The following is a 27,598-nucleotide window of genomic DNA, read 5'->3' as shown; positions in this document are numbered from 1 at the left end:
AAGTACTTGAACATCTCCAATTGAGTAACAAATTGAAGCATTGTACGATGTATATTTTTTTATATTGGGGTTTTGCCATAATGATTTAGATAAAGTTGCAAAATTGGAACCCAGAGTGGGATTGTTGCTAGGGCGAACCATAAAACTACGCTAATACGAAATTAGGACAATTATGGTCATTATTTTAGAATTTTTTTTTAATCTGATATAACCACCTTTTTTTCTTCTTGGAATATATTTAACAAGCTTTAATGTGGCAAAGATACATTCGAATTCGATTTAGATGTTTAATTGTAAATTGATTTAATTTTATTTGTTATGTAGGCAGTAATTTGGCAGATAACGTAAACCTAAATAAATAAATAAATCAATCAATCAATCAATCAATAAACATTAATAACAATCTCAATGAATATCATTGAATTTAAAAGAAAAATTCAGAAAACCCCGTTCCAAATACATAAAACAATCGATATTATTTCAGTTTCATGTGCCATTCAACATGTCATGGGTTCAAGCCTAGAATGGACCGTCCCCCCCGTTGCTAGGACTGAATAAAGTCTCGAAAGCCTGCTGTAGGCCGAAATGTCTGCGTAGAACGTTTACTGCATACGATAAATGTTGAGTAATGCAATAAAATGTATATACAAACCTTAACATCTAGACTTTCGATATCTTTTAACTAAATGACAAAAAAAAGGAATGTTTCATAAATTTTAAATTTTACTATTACCTTCGATCTTCAATCTCCTAGTTTATAAATTATTCCTAGTCTATGTAATTACCAAGTGCTTGACCTGTGTTTAAATATTTGTTCGAATATTTCATGTAATTAAATTAAATGAAGTCCATTTTTGTTTGGTATCAAAAAGTACTGTGTCATTTATATTGCCCCACGCTCACCCAACCTTTGGGGGAAAGTTTAGCCGTAACTACCATCAGCAAAAGATACCACACTCCATTATTCCCATCCCTGCAAGCCGGCACCACTACTTTATGTTCCTTTTCGGTTTCTCTCTATTTCGGAAAAGGACACTACTCTAACGCGGTAAAAAGGTCAACGGTGAGGTAATAAAAATACCCCAGCACCGGCTGAACCCTGCCGTGGCAGTGGCTCTGAATCTCGGTTTAGTGTTACTTTCAAACCCTACAACACAACAAGTACCAAAAAGTACCCAACCCAATTCCCACCGCAAAGCGTCTCAAAGCAGCACGGTTGGGGTGAGAGGAGGTATACGGATTAGAGATTGTCTCCTGGGTAATCTTAATTTCACACTGAGCCGTTAGCCGTATAGCTTTCATCCGTCGAGATTGTACGAATAAAAAATAAATATACGGGGAAGGGGGTTGGGGGAGGAGGAAGGAGTAAAAGCGTTTCAAGATTACCCAGAGACGCACACAGAGCGGAGCAGAAGAGGCAGGGAAAAATAAAACACATTTTCCTTCGCCGTGGAGACGCCTGGTCGTTTGTGATTGACGATCGCGTCGGACTCGCTCGGAAGAGAATTGTTCAATCGATTGAGCAGTATCTGCGATACGACAAGTCGTAAACCAGGGCCAGCAAAAACGACCAATTCATCATTCATCCTGCCAATGGGGCCATCCCAAAAACGCCGACCAGTTGAGCTGACGAAATTAATAATGCATAATGTTTACTCCACTCCAGCCGAGCGTGGGCTCGTTATGGGACTGCTTTTACTGGCACTTGTATGTGTGTGTTTGTGTGTGTGTGTGTTTTGGTTTTAGATACATATCAATGTGTACGTATGTGTGTCTGAATATTTGCACAAAAATAACACACTCGAAACAGCGCAAGGAACAAACAAACAAACCAATCTAAAAGCCAAAACTCGACCACCTGCGATCGGTAAATGGCGCCAAACGGGCAGAGAAACAGCTGTCCGACGACGCGAACTCATTCCATCATGTGCTCCACCACCCGCTCCACAACATTTCCACGAACATGGTCAAACCTTTTGTCTTGCCGTCGTGGTTCTGTTGACCTACAAACAAAAAAAAAAAGTAACCTTTTTCACCTCCCGCCCAAATCACCATGGCTACGACTGGCGTTATTGGGAGCAGTGGAAACAAAAGACGCCAACCAGCAACCAAGCTTGTGGCAAGGTGCCCCGGGTGAGTGGAGCACACAGTGTGGAGAAGAGTGTGCAGGGGTAAATATCGATTTTCATCCTCCATTACCGGTGCCCACCCTCGGCGAGAGCGTTCTGCCTTTTAACCCACCCCCATCGCCATGGATGGGTGGACAATTTTAACCCACGGTCTTCTTCATACGTTCGTGCGAGTGTGTTTGTGTATGCGTGTTGTGTTTCCTTCGCTCCTGGCTAATGTCTCACAGTGGAAAACAGCAAAAAAAAGGAATCCGTTCCGCCGCTAGCAGAACAAATGGCACAATCAAACAAAGAAACCCCACAATGGCTGCCACGGTGAGGTAGTACCCGACTGGAGCGCAACCGTTGCCAACTGTCACAAAGAAGCCCAACCACACACACACACACACACACACACACACACACACACACACACACACACACACACACACACACACACACACACAGATGGCTGAGCTGTATGAAAGCTGTGTGGAGCTGAGCACGACACATGCCCCACCAGGTTACCCATCTCCCGCTTGCATACTTACATCACGGAACGAACGCGGCGAGGCGAGTTGAACGACACTCTTCTCTTCTTTTCGGCACTGTAGGCTGTAGGTTCGTTTACATAATCCGGAGCGGCAATCGAAAACGGCCGTCCACTATGGGGCGCTCCATCGACGCTTCCCCTCGCCAGTATCCTTTGTTTGGCGTGCTGAGTAGTTTGTTTCGAATTTTAGCAGCTTTCTCCATGCGCCTAATTTCAGCACACAATAACAACTGTTTTACATCTCTCGACGCAACACGCAGTGACTCACACACTCAACACAACACACACACACACACACGTTTAATGTTGTGGGGAAAAAATGGTCCTTTTATGTGCAGCAGCGAGACCATTATCGAGCACTCGGGATGAAGCCTGTTCCACAGACTGCGCTGCTGACTCACGAATCTCGCCGCCACTATCGAATAAACACATCATCAGCACGAATGCACTTGGTCCTTCTTCTTCGCGACGCGCACAGAAAACCCTTCACTAGCACGCGCGGTCGAACTGCGGGCATTCGGTTGGTTCGATGCAATAAAATGGCAATTAACTTACGCTCTCCTCCATCACTGACCGATTTATGGCTGACTGCTTTCGGTTAAAGGTAAAATCTGCCTTCCCTCTGGCTGCGAAACGATACGACAGAGAGAGAGAGAGAGGAGGCACACGCAGCCACAGAACGACCCACGAAAGGACACGGGGTGGCAACAGCGCGCACACACTCACACAGCACGCCGTGCGTTAATGTTGTTAATGTTGGTTAGTGCAGAATCCCTCCGATTGCTTCGATGGGGCTTTGTGTGCGTGCATATGTGTGTACTACGTACAGTGGTGGTTGCACGGTGAGCGCCTTGATGCTGGATGCTGCTTTCTGCTGCTGCTGCTGTTCCTGTTGTTGTTTTTAGCCATTTTCACCTCATCTGAACGTGCGAATCTCGAAATCACGCTTGATGGTGGCACCCGACGAGTAGGTGGTTGGGCTTACACTCCATATTTTCCCCGCACAATTGAACTTTTCACTCCCCCACACTTGGGGCACGCACACTCTTCTATACACGTTTGCCTGCTGCAGTCAGGACCGTACAGAACCGGAAATGCACCACAACTTCTCGCTCACTTATTACCACTACCGTCCATCGCACGGTGATGCATGTTTTCATCCGTCGGATCAAAAACAACGCTCATTTGCCTTCAATCTCCGCCATTGAAGCAAATTCGACATCGAAGTTTTTCATGACCCCCCGACTGCGACTGTGTGTATTCTTCGGCGGTGGGCGCGCGTGAGTTGCCAGGCAGCGATTGAGTTTCAAAACATTGGCCACTCAGCGAGCGCCCAAGTGTGAGTGGCGCACTGAGCTGTGCATTTTCCTGGACGTCTTCTCCACAGCTGTCAAGGATGTAGGACAAAATAAAAATATAAAACATTGATTTCATTCGATTATAGATGACAAAAAATAGAAGAAAAAAAAAATAATATACTTACGTTTATAGTTTTCATTTCAATTATGCTGTCTTTTTTTAATCGCATGCATGCTTCATGTGAAACGTCACCTTCAGACAGTGCTGTACAACATCGGAGCAGGCGTGAAAGCTCCCGTGGAAAACGTCACCACTCGCCTGCTACTTGTTGACAATAAATGGGAACTTGTCCCGAATGCTTCATTACATTTTACCAATGAATCACACGCGGAGAAAGCTCCTTCCCGCAAGGGATTTAATGAGGAAAAATGATTTGTAGTCATGGGAAGTACCACAATTCTTGTTTGCATGTTTCATTAGCCCAACTCGTGCCCGATAGTATGGCTTCCCCCTGCGCCATTGATTCCTCCTGTCCCCTGACCAAATGGACATGAAATTTATCGATGTTATTATTGTCAGCTCCTGCTGGCGCGCTATACATCAAAATAAATGGCACTACCGTTTGTGATATTACCGTTTTACCCCCTCCATGCAGCAGCAACAGTTGTGTTTCGTGTTTCGGTGTCATCTTCATCAAGGGCGGTACGTTCCTAGTTTTTTTTACTTCAAATAAATTTACTTTATTTATTCACTTCCTTTTGAGACACGCCGTCCGCTTTTCGAGTACCATGTGAGCTTTTATTTTCTTTTAAACATTTGCATAGTATTAGGTACCGAATTCGTGCCACAGTGTGCCTACGATCATACCTTCTTCACTAATACCAATCTCTCCCCCGCGATGATGCTTCCACCCTTCAAACGTGACTGTTCCGATCTCTTGCTCTTGCGGAACCCATGGTTCAGTGCAAGGTATGGGGGTGGTGCTCGTGCTTAATGGTTTGTTCATCGTTTCCTTTTTTTTGCTCTACAATTCTTACATTTTTGATTTTGTCGTGTTTTATGTGTCTTCTTTTATTACAGTTGAGAAATGCTTACAAATATATAAATTAGTTTCATCTATCTGCCGTACACTTCTGCACTGTTCGCACTTTTGCCATTTCCGTTTCCCTACTCTCCTACACAATATAGTTACCCTGTTCTTTTCACTGTCGTTTCACTTTTCTGCTATCTTTCACATTCGATTAGCAATTTTGCTGCTCTTTCCTGAGGAACACACACATTCTAAAAGGTGGTAATTAATTTCGCCTAATGCGAACTTTACCATGTTTTTTTTTCTTGCACTTAATCCCACACCATTATTGGTTGTTGCGTATATATTTTCTTTTCTTTCTTTTTTCTTCTTGCAAAACAACAACCTAACAAACAAACATTATATCATTTTCCCTGCATCGTTACCATCTTGTAGTTTCTATAACCATTCCCATCATCTTTCTACATCATTCAGCAACAAAACCTGTAGTAAACTGCCTTTATCCCATTCCTGACCGTTATTATGCTGTGGCTGATCCCTTTTCCGTAGTGTTCGATTTACAGAACGTGTTGCATTTGCACATGGGTGTTTGCTAATTAAAAACTACAGGTAGGAAAGAAACACTACTTCTTATCTCACTACAGGACAATCACTCAAGCTCCGCGTTTTGCAGGTATATATGTATGCATGGGGCCTTTCATGGGGATGTGAAACTGTGCGCGTAAAGTGAAAGGGACCATGGGACAGAAGGAAGCAAACGTTACTTTACTGCCAAAGGAAGGATTATTACAACAGTGGCTGTTCATATCAGCGCATTTAAACATTAATAAATAGATCTCTTTCACGTTCAGCAGCTTGTGTCATTTCTTCCCATCATTTATGTACTGTGGTTGTTTCTAGAATTGTGTAATGTGTGCAATTGCTTGTTCATCGCTGTGGTCTGCCTCTCGTGGCAATAGCGAGCACAGGCAGTTCACTTTCTTACTGGTCGCTGTGATTAAAAGGGATTTGCACAGGCAGAGCAATACTTATATAAATACACAACAAACAGATGCATCATGAGTTACGACGGGACACATCACTCAAGGGCAAGTGTGTTCGGCCGCTTTCCCCGACCCATAACATCCCCGCCGGCCTGCCTTTACAGTGCTAACAAACTAAAGAAAACAAGAAAAGAAAGAGCAAAGCAAAACCTCTGTAGGAGAAATGCATATTCATCTTATGCATGGTTAAGTATATTTTCCACATCTTGCCCCTAGCATCGTGTCATGAGATCTAGTGAGATAGCCACTAGAGAGTGAACACTACAAAACGAGAGTGTAATGAAATGCGGCATAGTAGAGAGATGATTTTGCAAGCAGCATTTAAACATACATCAGTGTAGCTAAACAACGATCTAAACCAGAGAATCGGTTTCCTTCTATCAGTACGGGTTTTTTTTTAATCGTGCAATGCATTTATCGGATGGTTATAATAATTTGCATCCCTTACCCTAGGCGAACAAAAGTCTATTTTTTATGCTGTCACACTACTCCATTTCGTTTACTTTCCATTACCTCCTGGCTTAAAAGTGTGGCCAGAGCAGCAGAAAATGAGAGTTTATATTAATTTCCCTTGCTTAACCCATACAAACGTCTGTCTGTGATGGTTCTCTCACTCTCACTCTATCCGTCTCGTAAATGTTCCCCATTCCCTATCACTTTACAGCTATGTAGACTTACTTTGTAAAAGGGATTAAGTGTTGAGTGTTGATAAAATCTATTTGCACCATATTGTTTTGTAATGTGTGTTGTTCGTTTAGCATGTTTCTTCCAGTTTCACGTCTTGTTGCACACTTTACATGTGTCTGGGGCAAGTGCGCTTGTGTATTGCTCACACTCGCCTCGCACGCAATTACTTTTGGGTCGCCGACCGATTGGATGATCCTTGCCCTTGCTATCGCTTCACTATCGTGCATTTTTTTACTATGGGAGGGATGACGATAGCATGTTTTAAACGTATTACTATACTTTCTTATGTTTCTGTGTGTTTTTTTGATTTTTGCATCGAAAGTTCATTACTGTTCCATTATCATCGTTTCACTTCTGGTGCCCATCCCCAACGGTGTAATTTTCATACAAAACAAAAGGTACACGATCATTACAGTTACGCCCGGAATCTAGTATTTCCCAACGAAGGGAAAGGTGCGTGGCAATTAATTTGCTAACATAAAAAAACAAGTGTGTAAAATGTGTGTTGTTGCCCGCTAAGCAGACAAACGGTTATGAAAATAATTCATAACGCATAACGCCTGTCTGTTCTGCCGCTCGTTCGCTCGCTTAGTGCCAGCCACCACGCGCGGACGAGTTTTGTTTTTACGCCCGCGAAAGTAACACTTTGAGAAATGCCAGCGTCAGCAGCAGAAGAAACAGTCCCGTCTCTCTCAGCAGCATCTGCACCAGGGTCGACAGCAGGAGCACGGTCCCTGGCTCCCCATCACCATCTCGCGCGTCTCGGGCGAACGCGTCCGGCGGCGAGCTGTGCCGATCGGGAGACATACGCAGTTCCGCCTACAACGGCGTGTCCAGCATCTCGATGATGAAGTTATCGAGCTGCTTGTCGCCGAGTAATCGCAGGAAGTTCAGATGATCGATGCACTTGAGGCTGATCGAGCGGAGGGCGGGCAACCGTAGCAGCAGCTGCGCGAACCGGCCATCCTCCGACGGGTGTTGCGTTTTGCAGTACTCGTCCAGGCAGGCGTAAATTTTCTCCCGCATCTGGTCGATCTCCTTCCGACACTTTAGGCCCCGTATATCTAAAAGCAAGAAAAGCAAATACAAAGACACATCAGCAAAGGTGCATAGAAATGTTGCTTTCAATCCCCAAGGCAACGGGGCCACCGCAGCATCGCTTACGCACCGGAGTTGAACAGTATGATAGCCTTCAGTATGCCCAGCTCGGCCCGGTTCACGTCCAGTCTTTTCATTTTGATCGCCAGCTCGCACAGGATGCGATCGAACAGCGAGTCGACGCCGGCCTGCTGGGCACTGTTCCGGTGCAGCGTAAAGTTCGGTCCCAAGCACATCAGCTGCGGCTGCCGGATAGTGACACGGCCATCGTTTCTGCCGTCCGGTGGCCGTTCCGTTTCAATATACTGCGCAGAAGAGGGGAAGGACGAGAATTGATTGTCATGTTAGTTAGGGTAAAAACCCGAGCGCATCGCAAACAAGCGTGCAGCTCTCTTCCTCAAAGCACTCCACCAACCACTCACCTCCATACTTCGCCAGGCGACGGACGCAATCAGCATCTCGTTCCAGCCGCTGCGCAGCAACATCACCTGGTCCTCGCGTGGCAGATTCGAAAAGTTTGGCAGCCGTCGGGCAAACTCGATTAGCTGGTAGATCTGCTTGTTCACCATCTGACATAAATGCGATACGGCGCCCTGCAAACAAGTACCGGCAGAACGTGTTAACGAGAGGCGGTTTGTGTGCTCATTTACATCCGGCAGGCGGGAAGCAAACGTACCTTGTACTCTGATGGAATCATAGAATTCTGGCCAACGCGCAGGTATGGTATGGCATTGTCGCCACTCTTCTGTTCACCGATCTGCTCAGCCTCGAGGAACCGATCAACCACAACGTCCCGCACCGAACTGGTCGAGTTGATTTCTTCGGACTGTATGTGCACGAGAAAAAGAGAAAGAGAAAGAAGCAGAAAGAACACATTAATTTCAATGTAAAACTAACCCCAACTTGGCAAACGACGCTGTCGTGTACCTTCATCGAAAATTTAGAGCTACGCTGCCGCTCCTCCTGGACCGCTTCGCGCTTCATGCCGCAGGCCAAACATTTCTGGTACCGGCAGTACTGGCAGCGGTTTCTTTGGCGTTTGTCTATCGTACAGTTTTTATCCTCCCGGCACGCGTACGACAGGTCCTTGCGTACCGTTCGCTTGAAGAATCCTTTGCATCCCTCGCAGCTGGAAGAGAGGAAGAGCAGGGCGCGCACGCACGCACGTCAGATACGTTATTAGAATGTGTTCGCTGGGAGCGGTAGTGAAAGCGTGCCAGGAATGCAAAGCATTCCGCCACTGCACGCTAAGTGATATCCCGCTGAGGCCACTGTTATCTTCGTGTGAGCAGTACGGAATTTGCATGCTTGAGTGAATCTTCAAACGCTAATGTATTACGTGCAGGGAATGATGATAGCATCAAATAAAAGTTGTTTTATAAAACTCTACCCAGTGCCCAAGATCACGATGATTTCGCCTGGTTTGGATATTCTTTATGAAACGAGGACAGCACAGCTCATGCCCCATTGGCAGCGGGATATTTCACCGAACGATGGCTAAAAATACCCAAATGCACTTCAAAGCAGCAGTACAGCTGCACCGATCATAGACCGGCCATAGTTTTGCTGACGTAGCCCAGCAGCAGTGTTACCCTATTATTAATTGCTCACTCGCTTTCATTGATGGTGTGTTCGCATTGCAGTTTGCGAACCGAAAGGTTACACAAGCTGCATAGAGGGAGCATGAACGCGGACACTTCTGCGGGCACTTCAAACTGAGCTAAAGCTAGTTAAATGTTAGAACCGTTCGCAAAGTGACATCAATCTTGGATCTAGTTACAAAAGGCAATCGCCGGAAGGCAACTGTACAAGATAGTTAAAAGCATCTTGCAAAAAGCTATGACTGCAGCAAAGGGAGAGATAAATTCCAACCGGCAAACGCAGCTTGCATGCGCAACATGCAAAATAGGAAATATTAATGGGATAGCATTAACAAGCAGGGGTGGTAAGTGCGCCCGAAGGAAGTGTATGTGTGTGCTGTTTGTCCCCGCTGTTGGCCTGCTGCTGCTCCTGGCTGCTGCTGTTGCTGCTCGTTTGACGCTAAATGTCACACGGAGTCAGTGGCGTCGTGGTCGTTGTCGTCGTCATCGACGCCGTGGTCGCATCGTCATCGGCTACGCGGCGGATCCCGCGGGTGGCATATTAATTATCTAATGGAAAAACTGCATCTAACAGAGGGTAGTGCAAACGACACAACAAGGTGGCAGCAAGCGCTACACGAGAGTGCAGTTCACCACCGTTCCCCATCGCGTCTGCGTTCGTTGTAGCTCCATCGCTATTGGATGCCGCGAAAGGAAGCAAATGTCGAGGTCAGATGAATAATTTTCGCGTTAAGCCGGGGTCTTCTATCGTCTGCTTCTCCCGCTCGCATCAAATGATCGCGTTCGTTGCTTCGCTTCTTTGCGCATCTTCGGGTGTCCGATAGGCGCAAACGTGTTTTTTTTTGTTGCGCTCTGGTTGGCACTTGGAATTATTTTTTTTTTAAACCCCGCATAATGTGAATTGATTTGTTTCGAGTTTGATACAATAAAACGAAATGTTATAATTGAGTAAAAACGATTAAATTTCATAACAAAACTAAGCTAACAGAACTAATGCTCTTACCTGTAGACACCGTAATGTTTGCCGCTGGCCCGATCGCCACAGATCGAGCAGAGATGCTTCGAGCCGCTGAGCGGATGGTTGGGCGGGTACTGCTGCGTGATGTTGGAGGGAGTGTTCGGTCCACTGCCACCACCTCCATTGCTTCCCTGCTGCTGCTGCTGCTGCTGCTGCTGCTGCTGTTGCTGCTGGGAACCACCTCCAACGAGCAGATTCTGCTGTCCCGTTCCGTTTCCGAGTGCCCCACCAACAACGAGCGCATTCTGTTGCTGTAGGACGACCGAGTTGAAGCCGCCACTGCCCGGGCTGCCCGGGCCACAGTTGTTGCCGGGCGAGAACGGTCCACCGCCACTTCCGTTCAGCAGCGAAATGTCCGGCTTCAGGTCGGGCTTCAGATCGGGCGGTGACAGCGGGCCCATGTGACCGACCAGCGCTGCATCAAAACCTGCGAAGGCAAACGACAAAACAACGAATAAATATAGGCGCACACAAACACACATTTGATGACATCATGCCTTGCAGAAGAAGGGAAAGAGGGGATGGTTGGATGATTTATGCTGGACGGAATTATTGCATATCGATGCTAACGCGCGGTCACGAATGCGATGCGACTCTGCGGTGGTGGGTCGAGTTCGCTCTTAATTGGTTTGCTCTTTCGAGCAAGTTGGGGAGAGAAGGCGTAAAGGTGAAGTATATTCTTGCAGAATCATATCATATTTTATAAAGGGTCTTCTTCGCTTAGTCAGTTCTCTAATTAGGACACAAAACTTTGGTCAAAGGGACGTGACCTAAGCACAAGCGAACGTTGCAGCTATCTTCGATGGACGCCGCAGGCTGTCATAGGCTAGACATGAAATGTTTTATGACAAAGAATATGTTCTATCGACCTAGTTTATAAATTAAAAAACAATGAAAAGTGATTTGAACAGACAACTGACGGTGTCGATTGTCTGTGCAGAAAAGTTTACTAGAGGATCATGCAACGTTTATCCACACTTGATACAATGCATTCCAGCAACATAACTTGAAATATGTATGATACCTTGGAATGATAAGAGTTTAAATATTTGCATAAACATATAATACTAAAATTAATTGTTTAATTTGTCCATTTTTGCTCAAATGCTTACTAACATTAAAAAAATGTACCATTCATCGAAACAAAACACAACCCAACGAACGAGTAAACGCAACACACTTCTCTGAACTCCCCGAACGTCCGAAATGGCTCCACGAAGGATAAAATTTCAATAAACAGATTAAAACATGCAATCCATCTACTCCGTCCAAACGTGTGCTTTGCATACAAAAAAAAACTCCCCCTTTCGACCTCGCAATGATGGTCAGTGAGCGAACGCGGCATCACCCTTCGTGGTATTGAGCCTGTGTGTGATGATGATGATGATGATGGTTACCGTTGCTGGGGCATTTGTGTTGCGTTGCTGCGAAGTAAAAGTGCACCGATAATGCACCAGATGCAACAACATCGTCGTCGTCGTCGTCGTAGTCGCGCACTAAGCGTTCTTCACTCTCAAGGTGAATGGAGAATTCCGCGATGCGCTTCGCATTTGTGCAGCCCGGCGGGGTTGGAAGAGCGCAAAAATAGGATAGAACGGAATGACAAACACGGGCGATCGGGCGAGACCGATGGAGATATATGCAAAACGGCATCGCCGCAGGGCCAGTAGTCTCAGGGTTTGGGATTGCCGTGTTGCAGACAAGGTCTTTTACTTGCTGTTGCTGGTTTTTTTTCTTACTTGCATGCGGTTGCGACCAAATCACCACCCACTTACTTCGGAAAGGTGGGGCCCCCCTCGCCCTCACGGTCCGGTGCATCATACCACCACTAAACGGGACAGTTAGCGCAGCGCAGTGCCATGAATATGCATTAGACATACAACCATACCAATAGCAGCAGCAGCACCACCAACACCACTACCAACACTAGCGGTTTCCTGTGACTCCATTGCACTCCCGCTGTCCACTGTGGTCAGTATTTTTTGTGCCGCTTTTTTACTAAGTGTCAATTTGTGGTTAGTTGCACAGGCCACATGGAGGAACTTGGAAAAGGGGGGGGGGGGGGAAATGACCACATAATACAGTGTTGTGTCATAATATGGGCAATAAATGCATCAATATTTGTCTTAGCGAAAACGGCCATTAACATACACAGCACTATATTGAAGGCAAATTAGTTCCAGTGAAAAATACCGCTTAGTTAGGCGTCATTATCGACTCTTTTCAGCATTTTTCCTTTGACCTTGTGAGGGCGCTAGTCAATTGCTTAACAACTTTGTGATAGTTATTTACTACATCGAGTTTAACCGCTCTTAAATCACTCTTTTCATTGTTAATTTAGTTGTGTGACAAGTGCAAAGCAAATTCAACTTAAAATATAGTAACGCAAATAGTAGCGTAAAAATTATAAACAATTAGTGAAGAACCAGCCACACTGAACCATCATGAATAATCATACGCTAAGCAAATGTCTAATGGATATGAATATTAAAAACATATCACCACGTCGACACACTCCAGCTGCCGCAAGCAAACAGACGAACCATACGCATATCAAACACTCTGATTCCTATTAGGCAATGTGTTAATACAAACCAAAGAGCAGCAGCTGATGTGCCGTCAATTGCAACGCACATCATGCCACGTAAATTGTAATCGATATACACTGCATTAATGCATTTATAGCTGCAGCCAAACCAGCTGCACCAGCACCAGAATCAGACACAGGCAAGTAATGAAACAATGCATCCTTGCTTTCAGCTGCACTTGCCATCCACCGTTCTACCGGCTATCCTCGGACAACCCAACCCAGCTACACACACGAAAGGTGCATTAGAAGCAATCAGTTTTTGCAATCGCTGCCCAACGTTGCAGATGCGTCGCCGATTTGTACATGCAGGATGCACTTTATTTCTAAATTATCCCTTCCTGCTCTTCTTGGTACACGCACACACACAAATCATTGAGGAAGCATTCTCAGACATCCGCTCTCTGTGGAGCATATGCTCTCATTGCACATTGCACCTGAAGCCGAAGGCTTGATGGTGCGCTTCCCGGCCCGTACAAAACAACATGCAATTGCAACAAGGTAAATAAGAAAGAGGCTCCCTCCTTGCATGGCCCACACGCGGCAAAGGATGTAATGCAAAAGAAGCACAAAAAACAACAACAAAGCGTTAGAAAATTTAGAGACAAAAGAGAATTAAAAATAATAATGTTGCCACACAACATTTGTCTGTATGCAGCTGGACGCGAACGCCGTGCCGAAGAGTAATAAAACACAGCACAGCAGTATTTATTATCGAGCTTTTTTTTGTGTTTGTCTTATTACACGCTCATTATTTTTATCAACACCAGGCTGAAACAAGCCGCGCCTCTGCCCACAACAAACACTTTGCTTCTTTTAATGGTACAGAACAAGCGGTGGTTTGCAGTGCAGCGCAGTGCAGCAAAGAGCAAAAACACAAAGCAAAACGACAAAAGTAAAAACATTAGACTGTACATTTTTATTCTTATACCGCAGCTGCTGGGCCAGTCTTGGTACGGGTCGGTGTCTTTTGTGTGTGTATCGTGTATCTCTTTAGGCTATTTGTAGCAATAGTTGCTAAGTGCAGTTCACAATCCATCCATGCTTTGGTTGGTGCTGCTTGTAGTAATGTTTTATGTTTTAGTTGTTCGCTATCTCCCATTTTGCATCAAACCAGATGCATTGTTATGCTGTGCTTGCTCGCTTGTATTGTATCCACTGTTGTACATTTTCTTAGAATATTTTGCATTCCTGTCAGGTGCATTTCAGATGGTGACAAAAATGATAGTAACGTAGCAAATGAGCTTTTTTGCTCCAGTCGTCTAATTTTTACACTTGTAGATAAATTTCACAGGTTAATATATGGGAAAAATGGAGGTGGTATGAAAAAAAGTTAACTATTCTCAGTACTCTAGTTTTTGTCATTGTATACCATTACGATTAGTGTTGGGTCAATCTGATTCAGATTCATGAATCTGAATGAATCTTTGAAATGATTCTATGAATCTGAATCTCGATTGGAAAGATTGATGAATCTTAAAAGATTCGTGAATCTCCAAAAGTTCATGAATCTCAAAAGGTTCATGAATCTCCAAAGGTTCATGAATCTCCAAAGGTTCATGAATCTCAAAAGGTTCATGAATCTCCAAAGGTTCATGAATCTCCAAAGGTTCATAAATCTCCAAAGGTTCATGAATCTCAAAAAGTTCATGAATCTCAAAAGGTTCATTAATCTCAAAAGATTCGGGAATCTCCAAAGGTTCATGAATCTCAAAAGATTCGTGAATATCTAAAGATTCGTGAATCTCTAAAGGTTCATGAATCTCCAAAGGTTCATGAGTCTCAAAAGATTCTTGTATCTCGAACGATTAATGAATCTCAAGGATCAAGAATTCATAAAGATGCTAGATAAATCCCTGAAGATATATGAATTTTAATGGATTTATGAATCTTTCAGATACAAGAATCTTCTAAAATTCATGAATCTTTGAAGATTTGTGAATCTTTGAAGATTCGACTTGAGATTCGATTCACTCATCACTGAAGTTTCATATGAATGAATCTCAGCGAAAGATTCATGAAACCCAACACTAATTACAATACTCCAGATGAGTATCAAACCTCGTCCGACTTTGTAAGATTCGGTGTGTTTACGCCATCCTGTAAAGCAACAATGTCTGATTTGCATTACAATTGAGTCATGATCATTACATCGATATCGTCGATCGTCGTAGACCATTCCTAATATCCTCCTTCTTCTTGTTTGGCACAACAATCGTAGTCGGGGTCTAGGCTTGCCATAGCCTAGCCTAACGATTCAATACGTCTAATTGTATCGGAAGATGTCTGAACAAAAAAAAATACACACACACAAACAATAGGTTACAATGCAGTATTGGATGCGCTTCGTTTGCTTCTGATAACGCAAAGTGGTTTGAGTTTGGTTATGGTATTTTCCTTTCAATTGCATTCGTTTTATTTTTACTTTCACTACGTCCCTGATCACCTCCTCTCAAGCAAGCTGCCAACCAGCGTTAAATGCTCTTTTTATCAAGTGGGTTGGGTTTTTTATCAACAGGATAACCCCCCACCGAACGCAGGTGGGGGGTTCGTGCCTTACTGCACACACACACACCAGCAACAATCAGCTGTGGTAATGAAAGCTGGGTGTTTGAATAATTGAAAGCAAATGGAAATGAATGAGCAGCACCACCATAAGCGTCCTCGTTTCTTCTCTACCACACCCGCGGTGCAACCGTATGCAATAAATGATGCTGTGCGTCACCGCAACAGCAGCAGCAGCAGCATATGTCCTTCACCTTTGAGTGCATGTTTAACAGTAAATTTGTTTGCTGCTTCTTACTCGTTTAACATCGCCACTTCCTCCCACCTCTTTGCTGCTGCGCTGGTAGTAGGTATAAGCCGCAAAACCCACTCCAGCCAGCAGCACAGCACAACGCACGGTCATGCGCAATCGAGACATGAAATGAAAATGAGCTTTGATTTTATGAAAGAAAGAAATGCACAGGGAAAACGGCAGTAGCGCAAAAGAGAGTGAGCCTGCCCTCTTAGCCATCGAGAACAGCATCGAGAAGAAAAATCAAACGCGGCGATGAAAGCGAGAGGGAAGCTTTTTTATGTAATCCCGCCGCGACCGAACATGCACAATAATGTTCCGGTGCTACTTAAGGGAAAACTTTTGACACACTTCGCGCACAAACACACACACAAAAACACACGCACCCAGTCTCAGCGCTTCGGCACACCGTATCCATTGGAAGGATTATGTATCGAGGGGTTTCAAGCGAGAAAGCAAACACCGTCTCCCATTCCCAAGCACCGTTGTTAGAGTACATAGAGAGATAGAGAGATAGTGAGTGAGAGTGAGTGAGAGAGAGTGAGAGAGAGAGAGAGAGAGAGAGAGAGAGCGACACCCCGTCAACTACATAAGCGTGCCGTCATTTATCGATTATGAACAACCTTCATGACCTTACTCAATGCTTTTCCCATTGATCCTTGCGCTTCGTGGTGGTCGGGCGCGGAACAAGTAAAGCAAGGGCCCGCTGCGGTCATCACATTCTACCACTTTTCCCCCTCCCTATGTGTGGTGGGTATCCTTTCATACCAAAGCACCGCCACGTATCCTTGTTGGGAATGGTCATGGAGTAGGGAAGCACATTGAGCAACCGTCACCTTATGCCACAGCAGCAGCAGACGATGGCGCAACAGTTGCTGCAGCAGCACGATATGCCTTGGTGCTATTTCTAAAAGCCCCACACCCTTTTTCGAGCGGACGTCGTGTCCGAATGTGCCTTGAAATGGCAGGGGGAAGAAGGTAGCGCAGCGAACAGGCTGGCTGGCTGGTACGGAGGGATATTCCCAAGGATACCGAATGACCTCGGTAAAGTTCGCGGTGCCATACCGTACCATGTGCCGTGTGTGTGCATCGAGTTTCGCATCCTTACGTCAGCGTAACGGTACACACCACCAGCATGAAACGAGTCCTGCAAACGTAATCGTTCGTTCGAAATATGTATGCGCGCACACACACACACACACAGTGCGGTATATTAATGGCATCTTTCAGTAGCGATGCAGAAGAAGTTGGCTTTCAGAGAGAATAAATATTGAACAAGAAATAAATAATACAAAGGGCTCGAGGTGTTGTGGAAGCGAAGTTGCACACAAAAAAATAGTGCAGAGTCGTAACTGTTTGGAGTCTATTTTTGGACACTATACTTTTTGTATCTTTTTTGTTAAATGTGCAGGATGATGTTAAGAATTGACGTTCCTGCTAAGTTCTGTGTTTGCGAAAGAGAGGTAATTGAATCATAAACTCGATTCAATTTGCTTTGACGGTAGAAATGGAATTAAAGCAATATCTTAGAGTAATTTAATTAGTTACGAAGTATCTCGTATTCGTGTTACAAAAGGGTCGTGACATTATAGTTTTGATAGATATAGACGAAACATTTACGTTGGAAGATCCTGTGAAGATCCTTTATTAAACTGAGACTCACTCGCAGTTCGACCATGAGTTCATTTATTGGTGATATAGAACTTCGTGCTACATTCCTTTACGAACTAATACATAGACTTTTATAGGAGAGACAACAGCCGGTTTTTGCATCGTTGGAATGTCATCAGAAATTTTGAAAACTGTATCGGACAATCAATGCTTTAAATGGTAACAAAACTTTCTGAGTCATCTTCAAACCAAAACGTAGCAAATGGTAGAAGTGGCCCAAAACCGATTTATTCTTCAATTCGTCGCACGCCATTACCCTGATAAGTACCTGCCAGCCCGGCCAGGGATCGATCCCACCGGCCCTGCGCTTGTATGATTGCCGCCACCGACAGCATCGGTTTCTCCTTCTTCAGCATGATGACAACGGGGGCACGGTGCATAAACTATGCGGGGCGAAACATCGACACTGCTCTGTCTGGCCCAACTGTCACGGTGATGGACGATGCACTTCAAGCACTGCACTACACTATACGTATATCAACTGCTCAACGGCCGTTCCGCTGACGATGATGGATCACTGTTTTGGCCACTAATTTCACTCTCTAAATGTGTGGAATAGGTCCGAGATGGTACAAAAAGCAGAGAAATTGGTAAAAGGGGATTCACACTTTCAATTTCAACCGATTGCAGTGTGTGTGTGTGCGCGCTCATCAGCACATATGGTGACGCCTACCCCGGGTGAGCAATTACACTGCACCACCACATAGTTGCATCCGTCCAATCGCTAAATTGCATTTAATGCACCGGTCCGATCCGGCTACGTTCTACTCCGTTGCGCCCCTTGATCGTTAAATCAGCAATCTTTGTTTATCTTCACAATAACACCGATAAGCACACAAAGCTCAAATGCTTCGTTTCACAACATGCATTGGATTATGCGGTTGAGCATAACCAAGCTGACTGGTGCTGCTGATGAAGATGATAGTAAAACCAGTGATAGCTTCCCAGTTATTTTTACAAAAGCGCTTTTTTTCTCTCTTGCTTTCCCCCTCTCACTTGATCGCTTCGAACAAATCGTTCGAAACAAGCTTAAACCTCTCACTGCAGCAAAACACACAACTCTATCGTCAGCACACACATTGATTTGATTTGTAATCGATTTTTTTTTCACTTCTGCACATGCAATTTTTTGCGATCTTTTTTTACTGCACAAACATCTCATGCAATTCGCGTTTTTTTTCACACCCTATGTTTACACATTACATTGTTGCCATTGGTGGTGCATTCGACCGTCTCTTCTCAGCCATTTATTTTCTTTTATTAATCCGTTTCGATACACGCGTTAAAGCCTGTAATTAAGTTAACATCCTGTACATTGTAGCGTGCAGACATGAATTTGGGAGGAATGTTTAACAAGCCGCACACATCACTTTGCAACAACGAAATTTCACATTTCAATGGATGTTTACAAAAATTGCCAATGTTGCAGCTGAATCTTTGCAACGATTTACACTGTTTGATATTAAATGCTTTCGAGGATGAGCAAGTATTGACGCGTGTAACGCACTCGGCAGACTGACACAATTCGGCGCAAACACTTCCATTGATAGACCTTGTCCCCGGACCCGGAATTGGGGACGCAGACAAAAAGGGCAATTCTCACATGGGCCGCTGACTCAACCGGCCAACTCGATGATAACTCGCGCACACAGGGAAAAAAAGGGAACCAAAATATAGACGCTTCCTGTTAGCACGGCAGACGAAGCTTTTTTTTGCAAAAAATTCCACAGGTACGACACATCACGCGTCTAGCCGTCTCGGCCGGCTCATGCTGCAATATACCTGCCTGAGCGTAAGCGCTTTCATTTTCTTCGCCCGCAAACCAACCCTGATGATAAGCGGCCTCTTATCGGCCAGTATACCAACAGTGAGCACAAGTGCATTTTCATCCCTCGTCTCGCTCCCCATGCAACGATCACGACTGTGCAAAAGCGGGGAACGTGAGATAAGATGTATGTGTGATGTATCCCGTCTTTGCTCCCAACCCTCCTGGGGTGTGTTTGCTCCGTTCCTCCAGCAGCAGCAGCACCACAAAACGAGGAAGTGAGAAATTGTAACGTATCGCTTGAGACAAACGGTGGGTTTGATATACCGGGAACGGAGTGTGAGGTGCGAATTTGTGCAGCGTGCCCCGCGGAACGGGGAGTCCTTGACCTAGTTCGATCGGTTGCACTGGTGAAGCCGGAACGGTCGCCGGTCGGCGTAAGGGGTGCTGAAGGCGACACAACAAAGAAACAGCAACGAGAGTGCATCAACATGCGCAGCCAGATTGTTACCGTTGCACAGCGAATCGCGCGCGCGCGCGCGCACTCACACAAAGATCCGTCGGTCTGCTGCTGTTGGTGTGGTTTATCTCCAGTGGCCACCGACACGGAGAGGGCGAAGTGTTTGTGGTCACTTCAATCCCTCTCTCTCTCTCTCTATCTCTCTCACGTCGGTATTACATGGGGGATTGCAAACGGGATGAACATACATGAAAACTGTCTGTGTTGTGTGTGAATTTTTAAAGCATTTTTGGAACATTTGCAACAGAAAAACTCACAAATTGTGCAAAAGTATACACACATTTGTGAATGTTTTTCTCTCACATTTTTGGTCCTTCGAACCGGATTTGTACAATATTACCTGGTGAGAAAAAACTGAGACAGTTCCAGCATTGACCCATTGACCGTGCGAATCCGGTTCGAAGGACCAAAACTGTGAGAAAAACTCACGAATGTTTGTATACGATTGAACAATTCTCAGAAGTTCCAGAAAATATGTGAGTTATTTTTTGACAGTCATTTCACGGTGATCTAAATGGAAAATGCATCTTTGAATAAAGCGTATTGTTTGCTCCAAAAAAACGAGCTTTACATTTTGCTCGTTTTATATTGCATTAGTGCTCTAATTTGTTTATCTTTACTTTTTTATTGTTAGAGGTACAGTAATCTCTAGCATTTGCTAACAAGAAGGACACACATGTTGCTAAACTTTGTAGCTTATTGAAGAATAGCGCATTATCATAAACGCGCTATTGCTACAGCGATACTTTCCAGCGCAATACCAAAGAGGCTTCATTTGTTGGCCAGACAATCTATCGCATGAGAACGTGTCTTCATTACGTATTAAAGTGTGCAAAACCTTTTCCATTAACTTCGTGCTTCCAATCTACGCTCCAGACAAATGACACCGAATGGCTTAACATTTCTACCCCGTACAACGTTGGCCAGGTCTGCAGTAGCATTCTCCAAATCCACGCGGGAAATCACATGGCAATTCCCGAACCAGATCGCCCTAAGTGCACCGAAAATCTTTTACGAATAGCTATACCAGCCCCGGCCTGTTAGCTGTGTTTGTGTCCTGCCAAATCCTGCGGCCAACGGATACGTTGCTTGGTAGCAAGCAAGGAACAGCAGCCAAAGTGTGTAGTATGTGAGAAACATATCCTTCGAGAACCTAGTGAAATTGAAATGGATGTCTCCCAGTGAGTGTATACATTAGGAAGCGAACGTGCCCTCGGTAAACAGCAACAAGCTTAATTTAATAACGATGTGTATTTTCAACTACACTGAATCAATAAGATGATTTGCTAGCGAAAAAAGAGGTTCTTCAACGCAATCTCTTCTAAATTCGGAAAACTAATCAATTTTCACTAAAAACTACATACATGTCCAAGTCATGTATTGGGTAGCTTATTGTGTGCCCCTACTTAAAATAATACTAAACCACCTCGTCGTTTTCAGAAGGTGGCTTAAACAATACTGACTAAAGCTAGTAAAATATAATAGAGAGATAGACCATTTTGCTGATGGGCCATTCCGAGCTTTTAGTGTTTTCATCACGGAAATTGGCTGAGAATGAAGCGTCGAATATTACCACTCGGCGACATGATGGCACATCCGAGACTGGTAATTCAAATAACCCGTAAGGAAATAAGCAATGCACTTCAAATCACTTTATTGCACCTCCATGCATCGCCATCATATTCTAGGAACATTGATTATTTAAAGCGGCAAAAGGTCCAGCGAACTTTAAACCATGGACACACTCACTCTCCTGATCGATTTGAGCAAGCCACAGCGAGCGGCCGAGGGATGCGATCGTAAACCTGTCATACCGAATAGGAGAAAGAATTTTTATGCCCCCGCCGAAGGACACAATGGGCGATCATCATCATCATCAACCGCGCTCCGCTCACTGCGCCTTGCCATTGAGGCAATCATCGTGCACGAAGAACAGTACACACCGTGCAGTAAAAGTGCATTTACGATATTGTCCCGGGCTCTGGGAAGAAGGAGAAGTGCATTCATTTGCGAGGTGCGTTAAGTTTTATCGTCCCGTTTAAGGGCAACACACACACACGGCGCACAGAAATACAACCGTTTTATGTTTTACTGGTAGGCAGTGGGAAGATATAAAAACACAGCTGTTTGTGTTTTGAAATCCACGAGAATTTGTACACTTTAGTATGAAATGCTTGTGCTAGAGCATGTGCTGGAGCATTTCAAGGCAGAACACAAGCGTGCATGCTGTGGACCGAAAAGTTCATGCAAAATTCCAGATCGCGTTCCGAGGTGTGAATCACTAAACTGACCTTTAAAAAAGTGACACACGAGCAATAATTAAACCGTCCGCAAAATGGTCGTTTGACACGGCCATCACATGTGCAAATCTCTCAGATAAAGAAATCGCCCTTCGTTTAGTCTAATCTGTAAGTTCTTTCCATCTAACACATCGCCAAAAGGATGAGCGAACTATAACTAAATGTCACACACAAACACACGCAAGATCACGAAGCCGGGGACAGCACCTGGATTTGGGTATATTCATTGGTACAGCAATTTTAAGACGTGACGCCAACAAATCACTGCACCCGAAAAGGGCAAACATTCTGGAGATGCTTCTGCTGAAAGAATTTGCCACTTCAATGGGTTGCGCGCGCAGCAGTAAACACTAAAAACAAACGACAACAAAAAATAGAACGCGAATTTAAGATTGAGAGAGAGAGAAAAGAAAAGAAGGACGACCGCTGGAAGACGATCGACAGAGCGGTCGAAAGAAATGAACAACACAGAAAACACATCCATGCCGCCGCCCTACAGGCATCTTCCACATGTTTGGCCACACATTTCGAGGCCCACACCACTACCCCACGAATAAATTTGCGCACGTAAAACACACGCACACACACGTAGAAACAACACCCGCGGCCCGTAGCGAAACGACACTGGTAACAATACCAACAGCAGTAGCAACACTCTTTCAAGGTCATCTTCAGCAAAGCAGCCGCGCGCGGGGAGGGCTCGCGATCGTGCCCCGTCCGACCACGAGCACAGCGGCGGCCACATGCTATATATGGAATAAAAGCGGCACGGTGGGTTGCTGCGATTTTTTACACAACCCCCACCGTCCGCAGCCCCTTGCACCCTTAGCTCTGTGCGGGCACCACTGCGGGAGGGAGTAGGTCCGACGATCGTGCGTCTGAGTCTGTCGCTCGCCTTTGTCGCGATCTGCACCATCACGATGCAAAACAAGCAATTCATTTATTCCGTCCAAAGCCTAACCGGGCCCGTCCGTCGGTTGCATTCCTTGAGCTCCATCATCATCTTGATACCCCACTGCAGGTCGTCTGCTGTTCCCTGTAACCCTGGGTTCAGTTCGGGATGGGGATTCCACTTAAAACGCACTCACGCACGAAAGTGTCAATCTCAGCCCCGTGCCTTGGGACGTGTCGTTCAATTTAAAACAGTTTCGGGTGGTGCAATGTCACTTTTAGCTGCTTTGCTACCTATATTGCCACGAATTTGGCAGTTTGTGTCTCAAATCTGAGATGCCCTTGTTGGACCCGTTCGGTTGGAGGACCCTGTAGGACCAATTCAATAGAAGATGGTAGATAGATTCGAGCACAAGCCGTGTGCATTTATTCTATTCTACATTTTCTGTTTATTTTATCTTCTTCCAATGAAATTGGTGGTCAAGTTCGTAAATCAACTGCTTTATAGTTAAAATGGTCAATGTTCTAACTCTTCTTGATCACAACTGTAAAATCGATGGTGCAACTTATAGCAAAGAGCAAGAGTTCAGCAACTCTTTCAAAAGGCTTTTCTGGAGTTATCTCAAGCACCCATTTCACACAACTTTGTGGGACCATTATGACGTTTTTTATGCTATGAAAGCATAACACTTTAAGAAGTGATAATCATCTGTAGAAAAGATGAAAAAGAAGCATTTGAATGCTTTGAAAACATAATCAAACTTGTACTTTTTGTGTCAGGACATCCAAACAACGTTTTGAAACCCATCACAACAAATGTTGTCCATTAAGTTAGAACACATATGCTAATAAAACGGTTTTTAATAGCTTCAGAACAACACCACAAACGCTTTCCTGTCGTGCTTAGTGCAATACCCTCTCATTCGTTTGAACGGTCGACGAAAAACAATCGACAAAAGCTGATCGCCCGGTTTGAGCTAGCCAACCGGGTGTTCATGTTTGACGCACATAAAACTGCTGCTATGGAGAGCTACACCGATTAAGCTGTCAACGGGGTGTTGCCGTTCATTTGATCAGCAGGTTGCTGCCCTTGCCAAAGTTATGCTCCCAAAGTGCCGGTGGATTCTTCGAAACTATTTATTTGCTACTGGAGGAAAAGCCTAATTTTTCACCTAACTCGTTTTTTTTACCTTTTATTCAGTGAACTTAAAACGATAAACCATTCGAGTAAATTGATTAAATATTAATTGTTAATTGACATATTCTGCAAGCTCCTTCATCAAGAGTAGGGCTTAAACATGGACGATAGGGAATGTCATACATTGACGATTAACTCCTAATATAAAGCACTGTACGACAGCTTCATCTTCGCGTTAAACCGACCCAATTGCCTATGTGTAACTCATTAGCACAACTTGTGTGCCTGTAAATCTTGCAGCTCCGGACAATACACGCTCGATAGGAAGCGGGAAAAACAACAACGAAGAAACAACACCACACATGCGGGAAAGGGGTAGGGGTGAGGGGGCCCTGTGACCACAGTTCCGTCATCCCCACCGTCGTCTGCCATTCAATTTGACTTTCTAATCCGATGCAAATGGAACCAGCCCCGTGCAAATGCGGGCTGCTACCGAGGAGGGAGGGCCTCTCTTTCCGAACTGGTGGCGAACCGTCCGCCCGTTTACGGGTGTAAAAGCGAAACGACACGATCATGCTGCCCCGATGGAGAAAGCAGTTCGACCAGGCAGGCAGGCAGGCAGGCATTGGGGAGTGTGCACATGTAACCTTGAAAATGTGCTGCTGCAAATAAAAACGATACAACAGCGCGGCCCCCTTTGGACACACCAAATGGGCGTGTGTGTGTGTGTTTTTTTTTTCAAGTGGCGCTCTACTCCACTACATCGTGACAGTAAATTTTCATTACCGATGCTCGATTGGTTTTGTGTCGTAAACGCGTCCTTCAATCATTTGCTGGATCCTAACACATCAACCCCCTTATCATTAAAACAGTACATAAACCACACCTTAGGCACAGCACAGCATTAAATGGGTGTATGTTTTTGTGTTGATTTGTGTCAAAAATTAGGACCACATCAGAAACCTCACCTCGCCGCGAAAACCATCCAATAATAACTTTCTCACTCACTTTCGCAGTCAGAAACGCGACGAACACACAAACATCCGTTCAGTAGCAGGAACAGCATGGATTGGACCCTTTCCCTTACACCCCGGCGGTTAGAAAGGTGGGTACGGACCGACGACGGACCCCTCCCCCCCCCCCCCCTTCCGCGATCATCATTCGATCGCTGGCGAATGATCAAATTTCGACCACATTCCGGTGAATGTCACACAATATGGTTTTCGTCTGCGCCGGGTGTCTTGCCCCACCGGGCGTGTTGGAGGAGTTAGCGGATCGGGTACAAATGGTCGACGATGACGGATCTGGTTCATCCTCTCTGTCCCATTACGAATGGGATTCTACACCGCACCCCGCCGCATTCACCCGCCCGTGCACGACCGATTTCTTTGCTCGACTGAACCCGAAGCGACATTCACTTTGGGAGGTGCACGGGGGGTTCAGGTTTAAAGTAAAAATCAGCAATAAATTGTGCACATTCTACCTGTTCCAGATGAGTGATACCAGAGCACTCGCTGGTTGCCTTTTTACTCGGGAGCACTTAAAACAGTGAGACTTAAAAGACAGAAAAACTACAACTAATTGGGCAACTGTTGCGGCGGTTCAGAGGCATTCAAAATGGGCTGTGTGATAAGCTTTGGTAAGTGATGTGTTTTAGTATTATAAAACATTCTTGTGTACACTATTAGGGAGATAACAATTACCAAAGGGATATATTGCACCCTCCAGTATCAGGGAAAATGGAATGTTTGGCTAAGTAGCTTTCAAGTTGTGTCGATCGTATTTTCTGCCTACATCGAACCCAAACGATAAACTGCTTTTGATTGTGAGCCGTTTGCAAGGGTGTGGTTAGCCCGTGCTACTTTTTTTACTGATAAATAACAATATTTTCCTTGTTATAGAAGCATCTTTAGCACAAACACGCATGAAGGCACTTCAGGTATTATACTGAGGACAGATTGTAACACTCCCAGAAAGATCACTGTAGCAGAAGATACTCGCACTGGTAGCTCTTTTCACATAGAATTTCACATTCCTAAGACACATTTGGCTGAATAATACTTTTAACGCGTAGAGAAGAAACGATCGAAGCACCGACAACAACGTGATGTGTGAGTACAATTATGTATTTGCTGCTAAGGAAGGCGTTAACACAACAACAGCACTCAAAACACCATTGCACATTGCGAATAATCGCACGATTATTCACGTTATCGCGTGACACTGGATGGGAAATATGTTTGGTCACTTCTTCTTGCAACCCACTCAACTTTGCAGATTAACACAGTGGTTAGGGCAAACCTTCTAAGATGCACCACAAATTCCCTCCGAGCACGTAAGACGCGAACGCGCGAAAATGCGAAACTCCACCCGACGTACGTTGCAGCAGCAGTCGCGAGGAAAGACAAACCCCGGTCCCGGTTTCGTTCGCAGCGGAGCCAACAGTGCAGCGAACAGAGTAGCCGATGCTCCACCGCGGCGACGGAATGGAATGAAGCGCGATTTTACTTCACTCCAGAAAAGACCGCCACCGACCGTGAAAGGAGAGCCGCGGCCCGGCATTCGATGGAGAAGGAACCGGAGGCGACCATGGCACCGACAGGTTTGACAGCCCTGCCTCCTCACGACGGCTCTCGCGCGCACAGTATCGCTCTCACTCTCGCTCTCGTGGTTTCTCTTTCCATCCTACGCGCGCGTACGTGTGTGTGTCGTGGGAGCATGAAAAAGGAGAGAGTGTTTCGTTTGTGGCGAATAGCGGCGTTTGAGTGAGCGAACCGTTCAGTTGCGTGAGTTTTGTTTTCCTCTCGCGCAACCGAGAGGAGCAATAGTAGAAAAAAAAAACAAAACAAACAACACCGTAAAAATGCGGTTCGCAAATTTTTAAATCAAATAGGGGGCAGGGAGGCCTCAGCAAGGACTACACCATAACTGTTAAGGAATAAAGCCTTGCTTTGTTGCTCCAAAGCCGCGATTGTTAATATTCAATCATTTTGATAGCGTTAGTTTAGAATCAAAAATTGCGATGGATTAGTATTGCAAAACACATCATAGAGACATTAGTTTACAAGAAATTATTTAAGAAATACAGTCTTTCCCCGAGTTACGTGAATTTTTATTTTTGACAGTTCAGATGTCAAATCAGTGCAATTATCACCATCAATTGTCAAATGAAAAATAATTTGCATTTTTTCAAAGGGTTTATATCACTAAAAAGACAGAAATAACCTAATTTTCTCCACCAATTGCATTAAATAAGTGATAAATTACATTTAAAAAAATAAATTTAATAAAAAATCATTATAAATTAAGTATTATTGGCTGTAAAACGTGATATTCGACAAACGCGAAAATCTGAGTTACGCAAATTTCTCCGGAACGCATTATTCGCGTAACTCGGGGAAATACTGTACAGCAAATAATCACAAAGTATATAAATTTTGTAAAAGATTTTCTGAAAGATATTCTTAATATGTACATAATCATTCAACCAGC

The 27,598-nt window shown here is 44.8% G+C and overlaps 1 protein-coding gene across 11 annotated transcripts in view; it reads right to left on the bottom strand.

Annotated features, from left to right (window-relative positions):
- Positions 1 to 4,674: 4,674 nt before the first annotated feature.
- Positions 4,675 to 27,598, bottom strand: part of LOC121603507 (protein ultraspiracle) — a 32,366-nt gene continuing 9,442 nt past the window's right edge. For 8 of the 11 annotated variants that reach the window (XM_041932328.1, XM_041932333.1, XM_041932334.1 and 5 more), the window contains 6 exons: positions 10,423 to 10,864; positions 8,746 to 8,947; positions 8,495 to 8,644; positions 8,241 to 8,411; positions 7,889 to 8,123; positions 4,675 to 7,784 (listed from right to left, as the gene is read on the bottom strand). In XM_041932328.1, the coding sequence (XP_041788262.1) occupies positions 7,540 to 7,784; positions 7,889 to 8,123; positions 8,241 to 8,411; positions 8,495 to 8,644; positions 8,746 to 8,947; positions 10,423 to 10,864 (1,445 nt within the window). In that variant the 3' untranslated portion in view covers positions 4,675 to 7,539. Of the gene's footprint in view, positions 7,785 to 7,888; positions 8,124 to 8,240; positions 8,412 to 8,494; positions 8,645 to 8,745; positions 8,948 to 10,422; positions 10,865 to 17,748; positions 18,035 to 26,407; positions 26,601 to 27,598 lie in introns of those variants that run through there. The other 3 variants (XM_041932325.1, XM_041932327.1, XM_041932326.1) reach the window with 3 other exon arrangements.

This window comes from Anopheles merus, chromosome 2R (genome assembly GCF_017562075.2).
Source record: "Anopheles merus strain MAF chromosome 2R, AmerM5.1, whole genome shotgun sequence".
In the NCBI taxonomy this organism is placed as follows: domain Eukaryota; kingdom Metazoa; phylum Arthropoda; class Insecta; order Diptera; family Culicidae; genus Anopheles; species Anopheles merus.
Note: the sequence above shows the minus strand (reverse complement) of the source record. Positions and strands in the feature narration are given on the sequence as shown.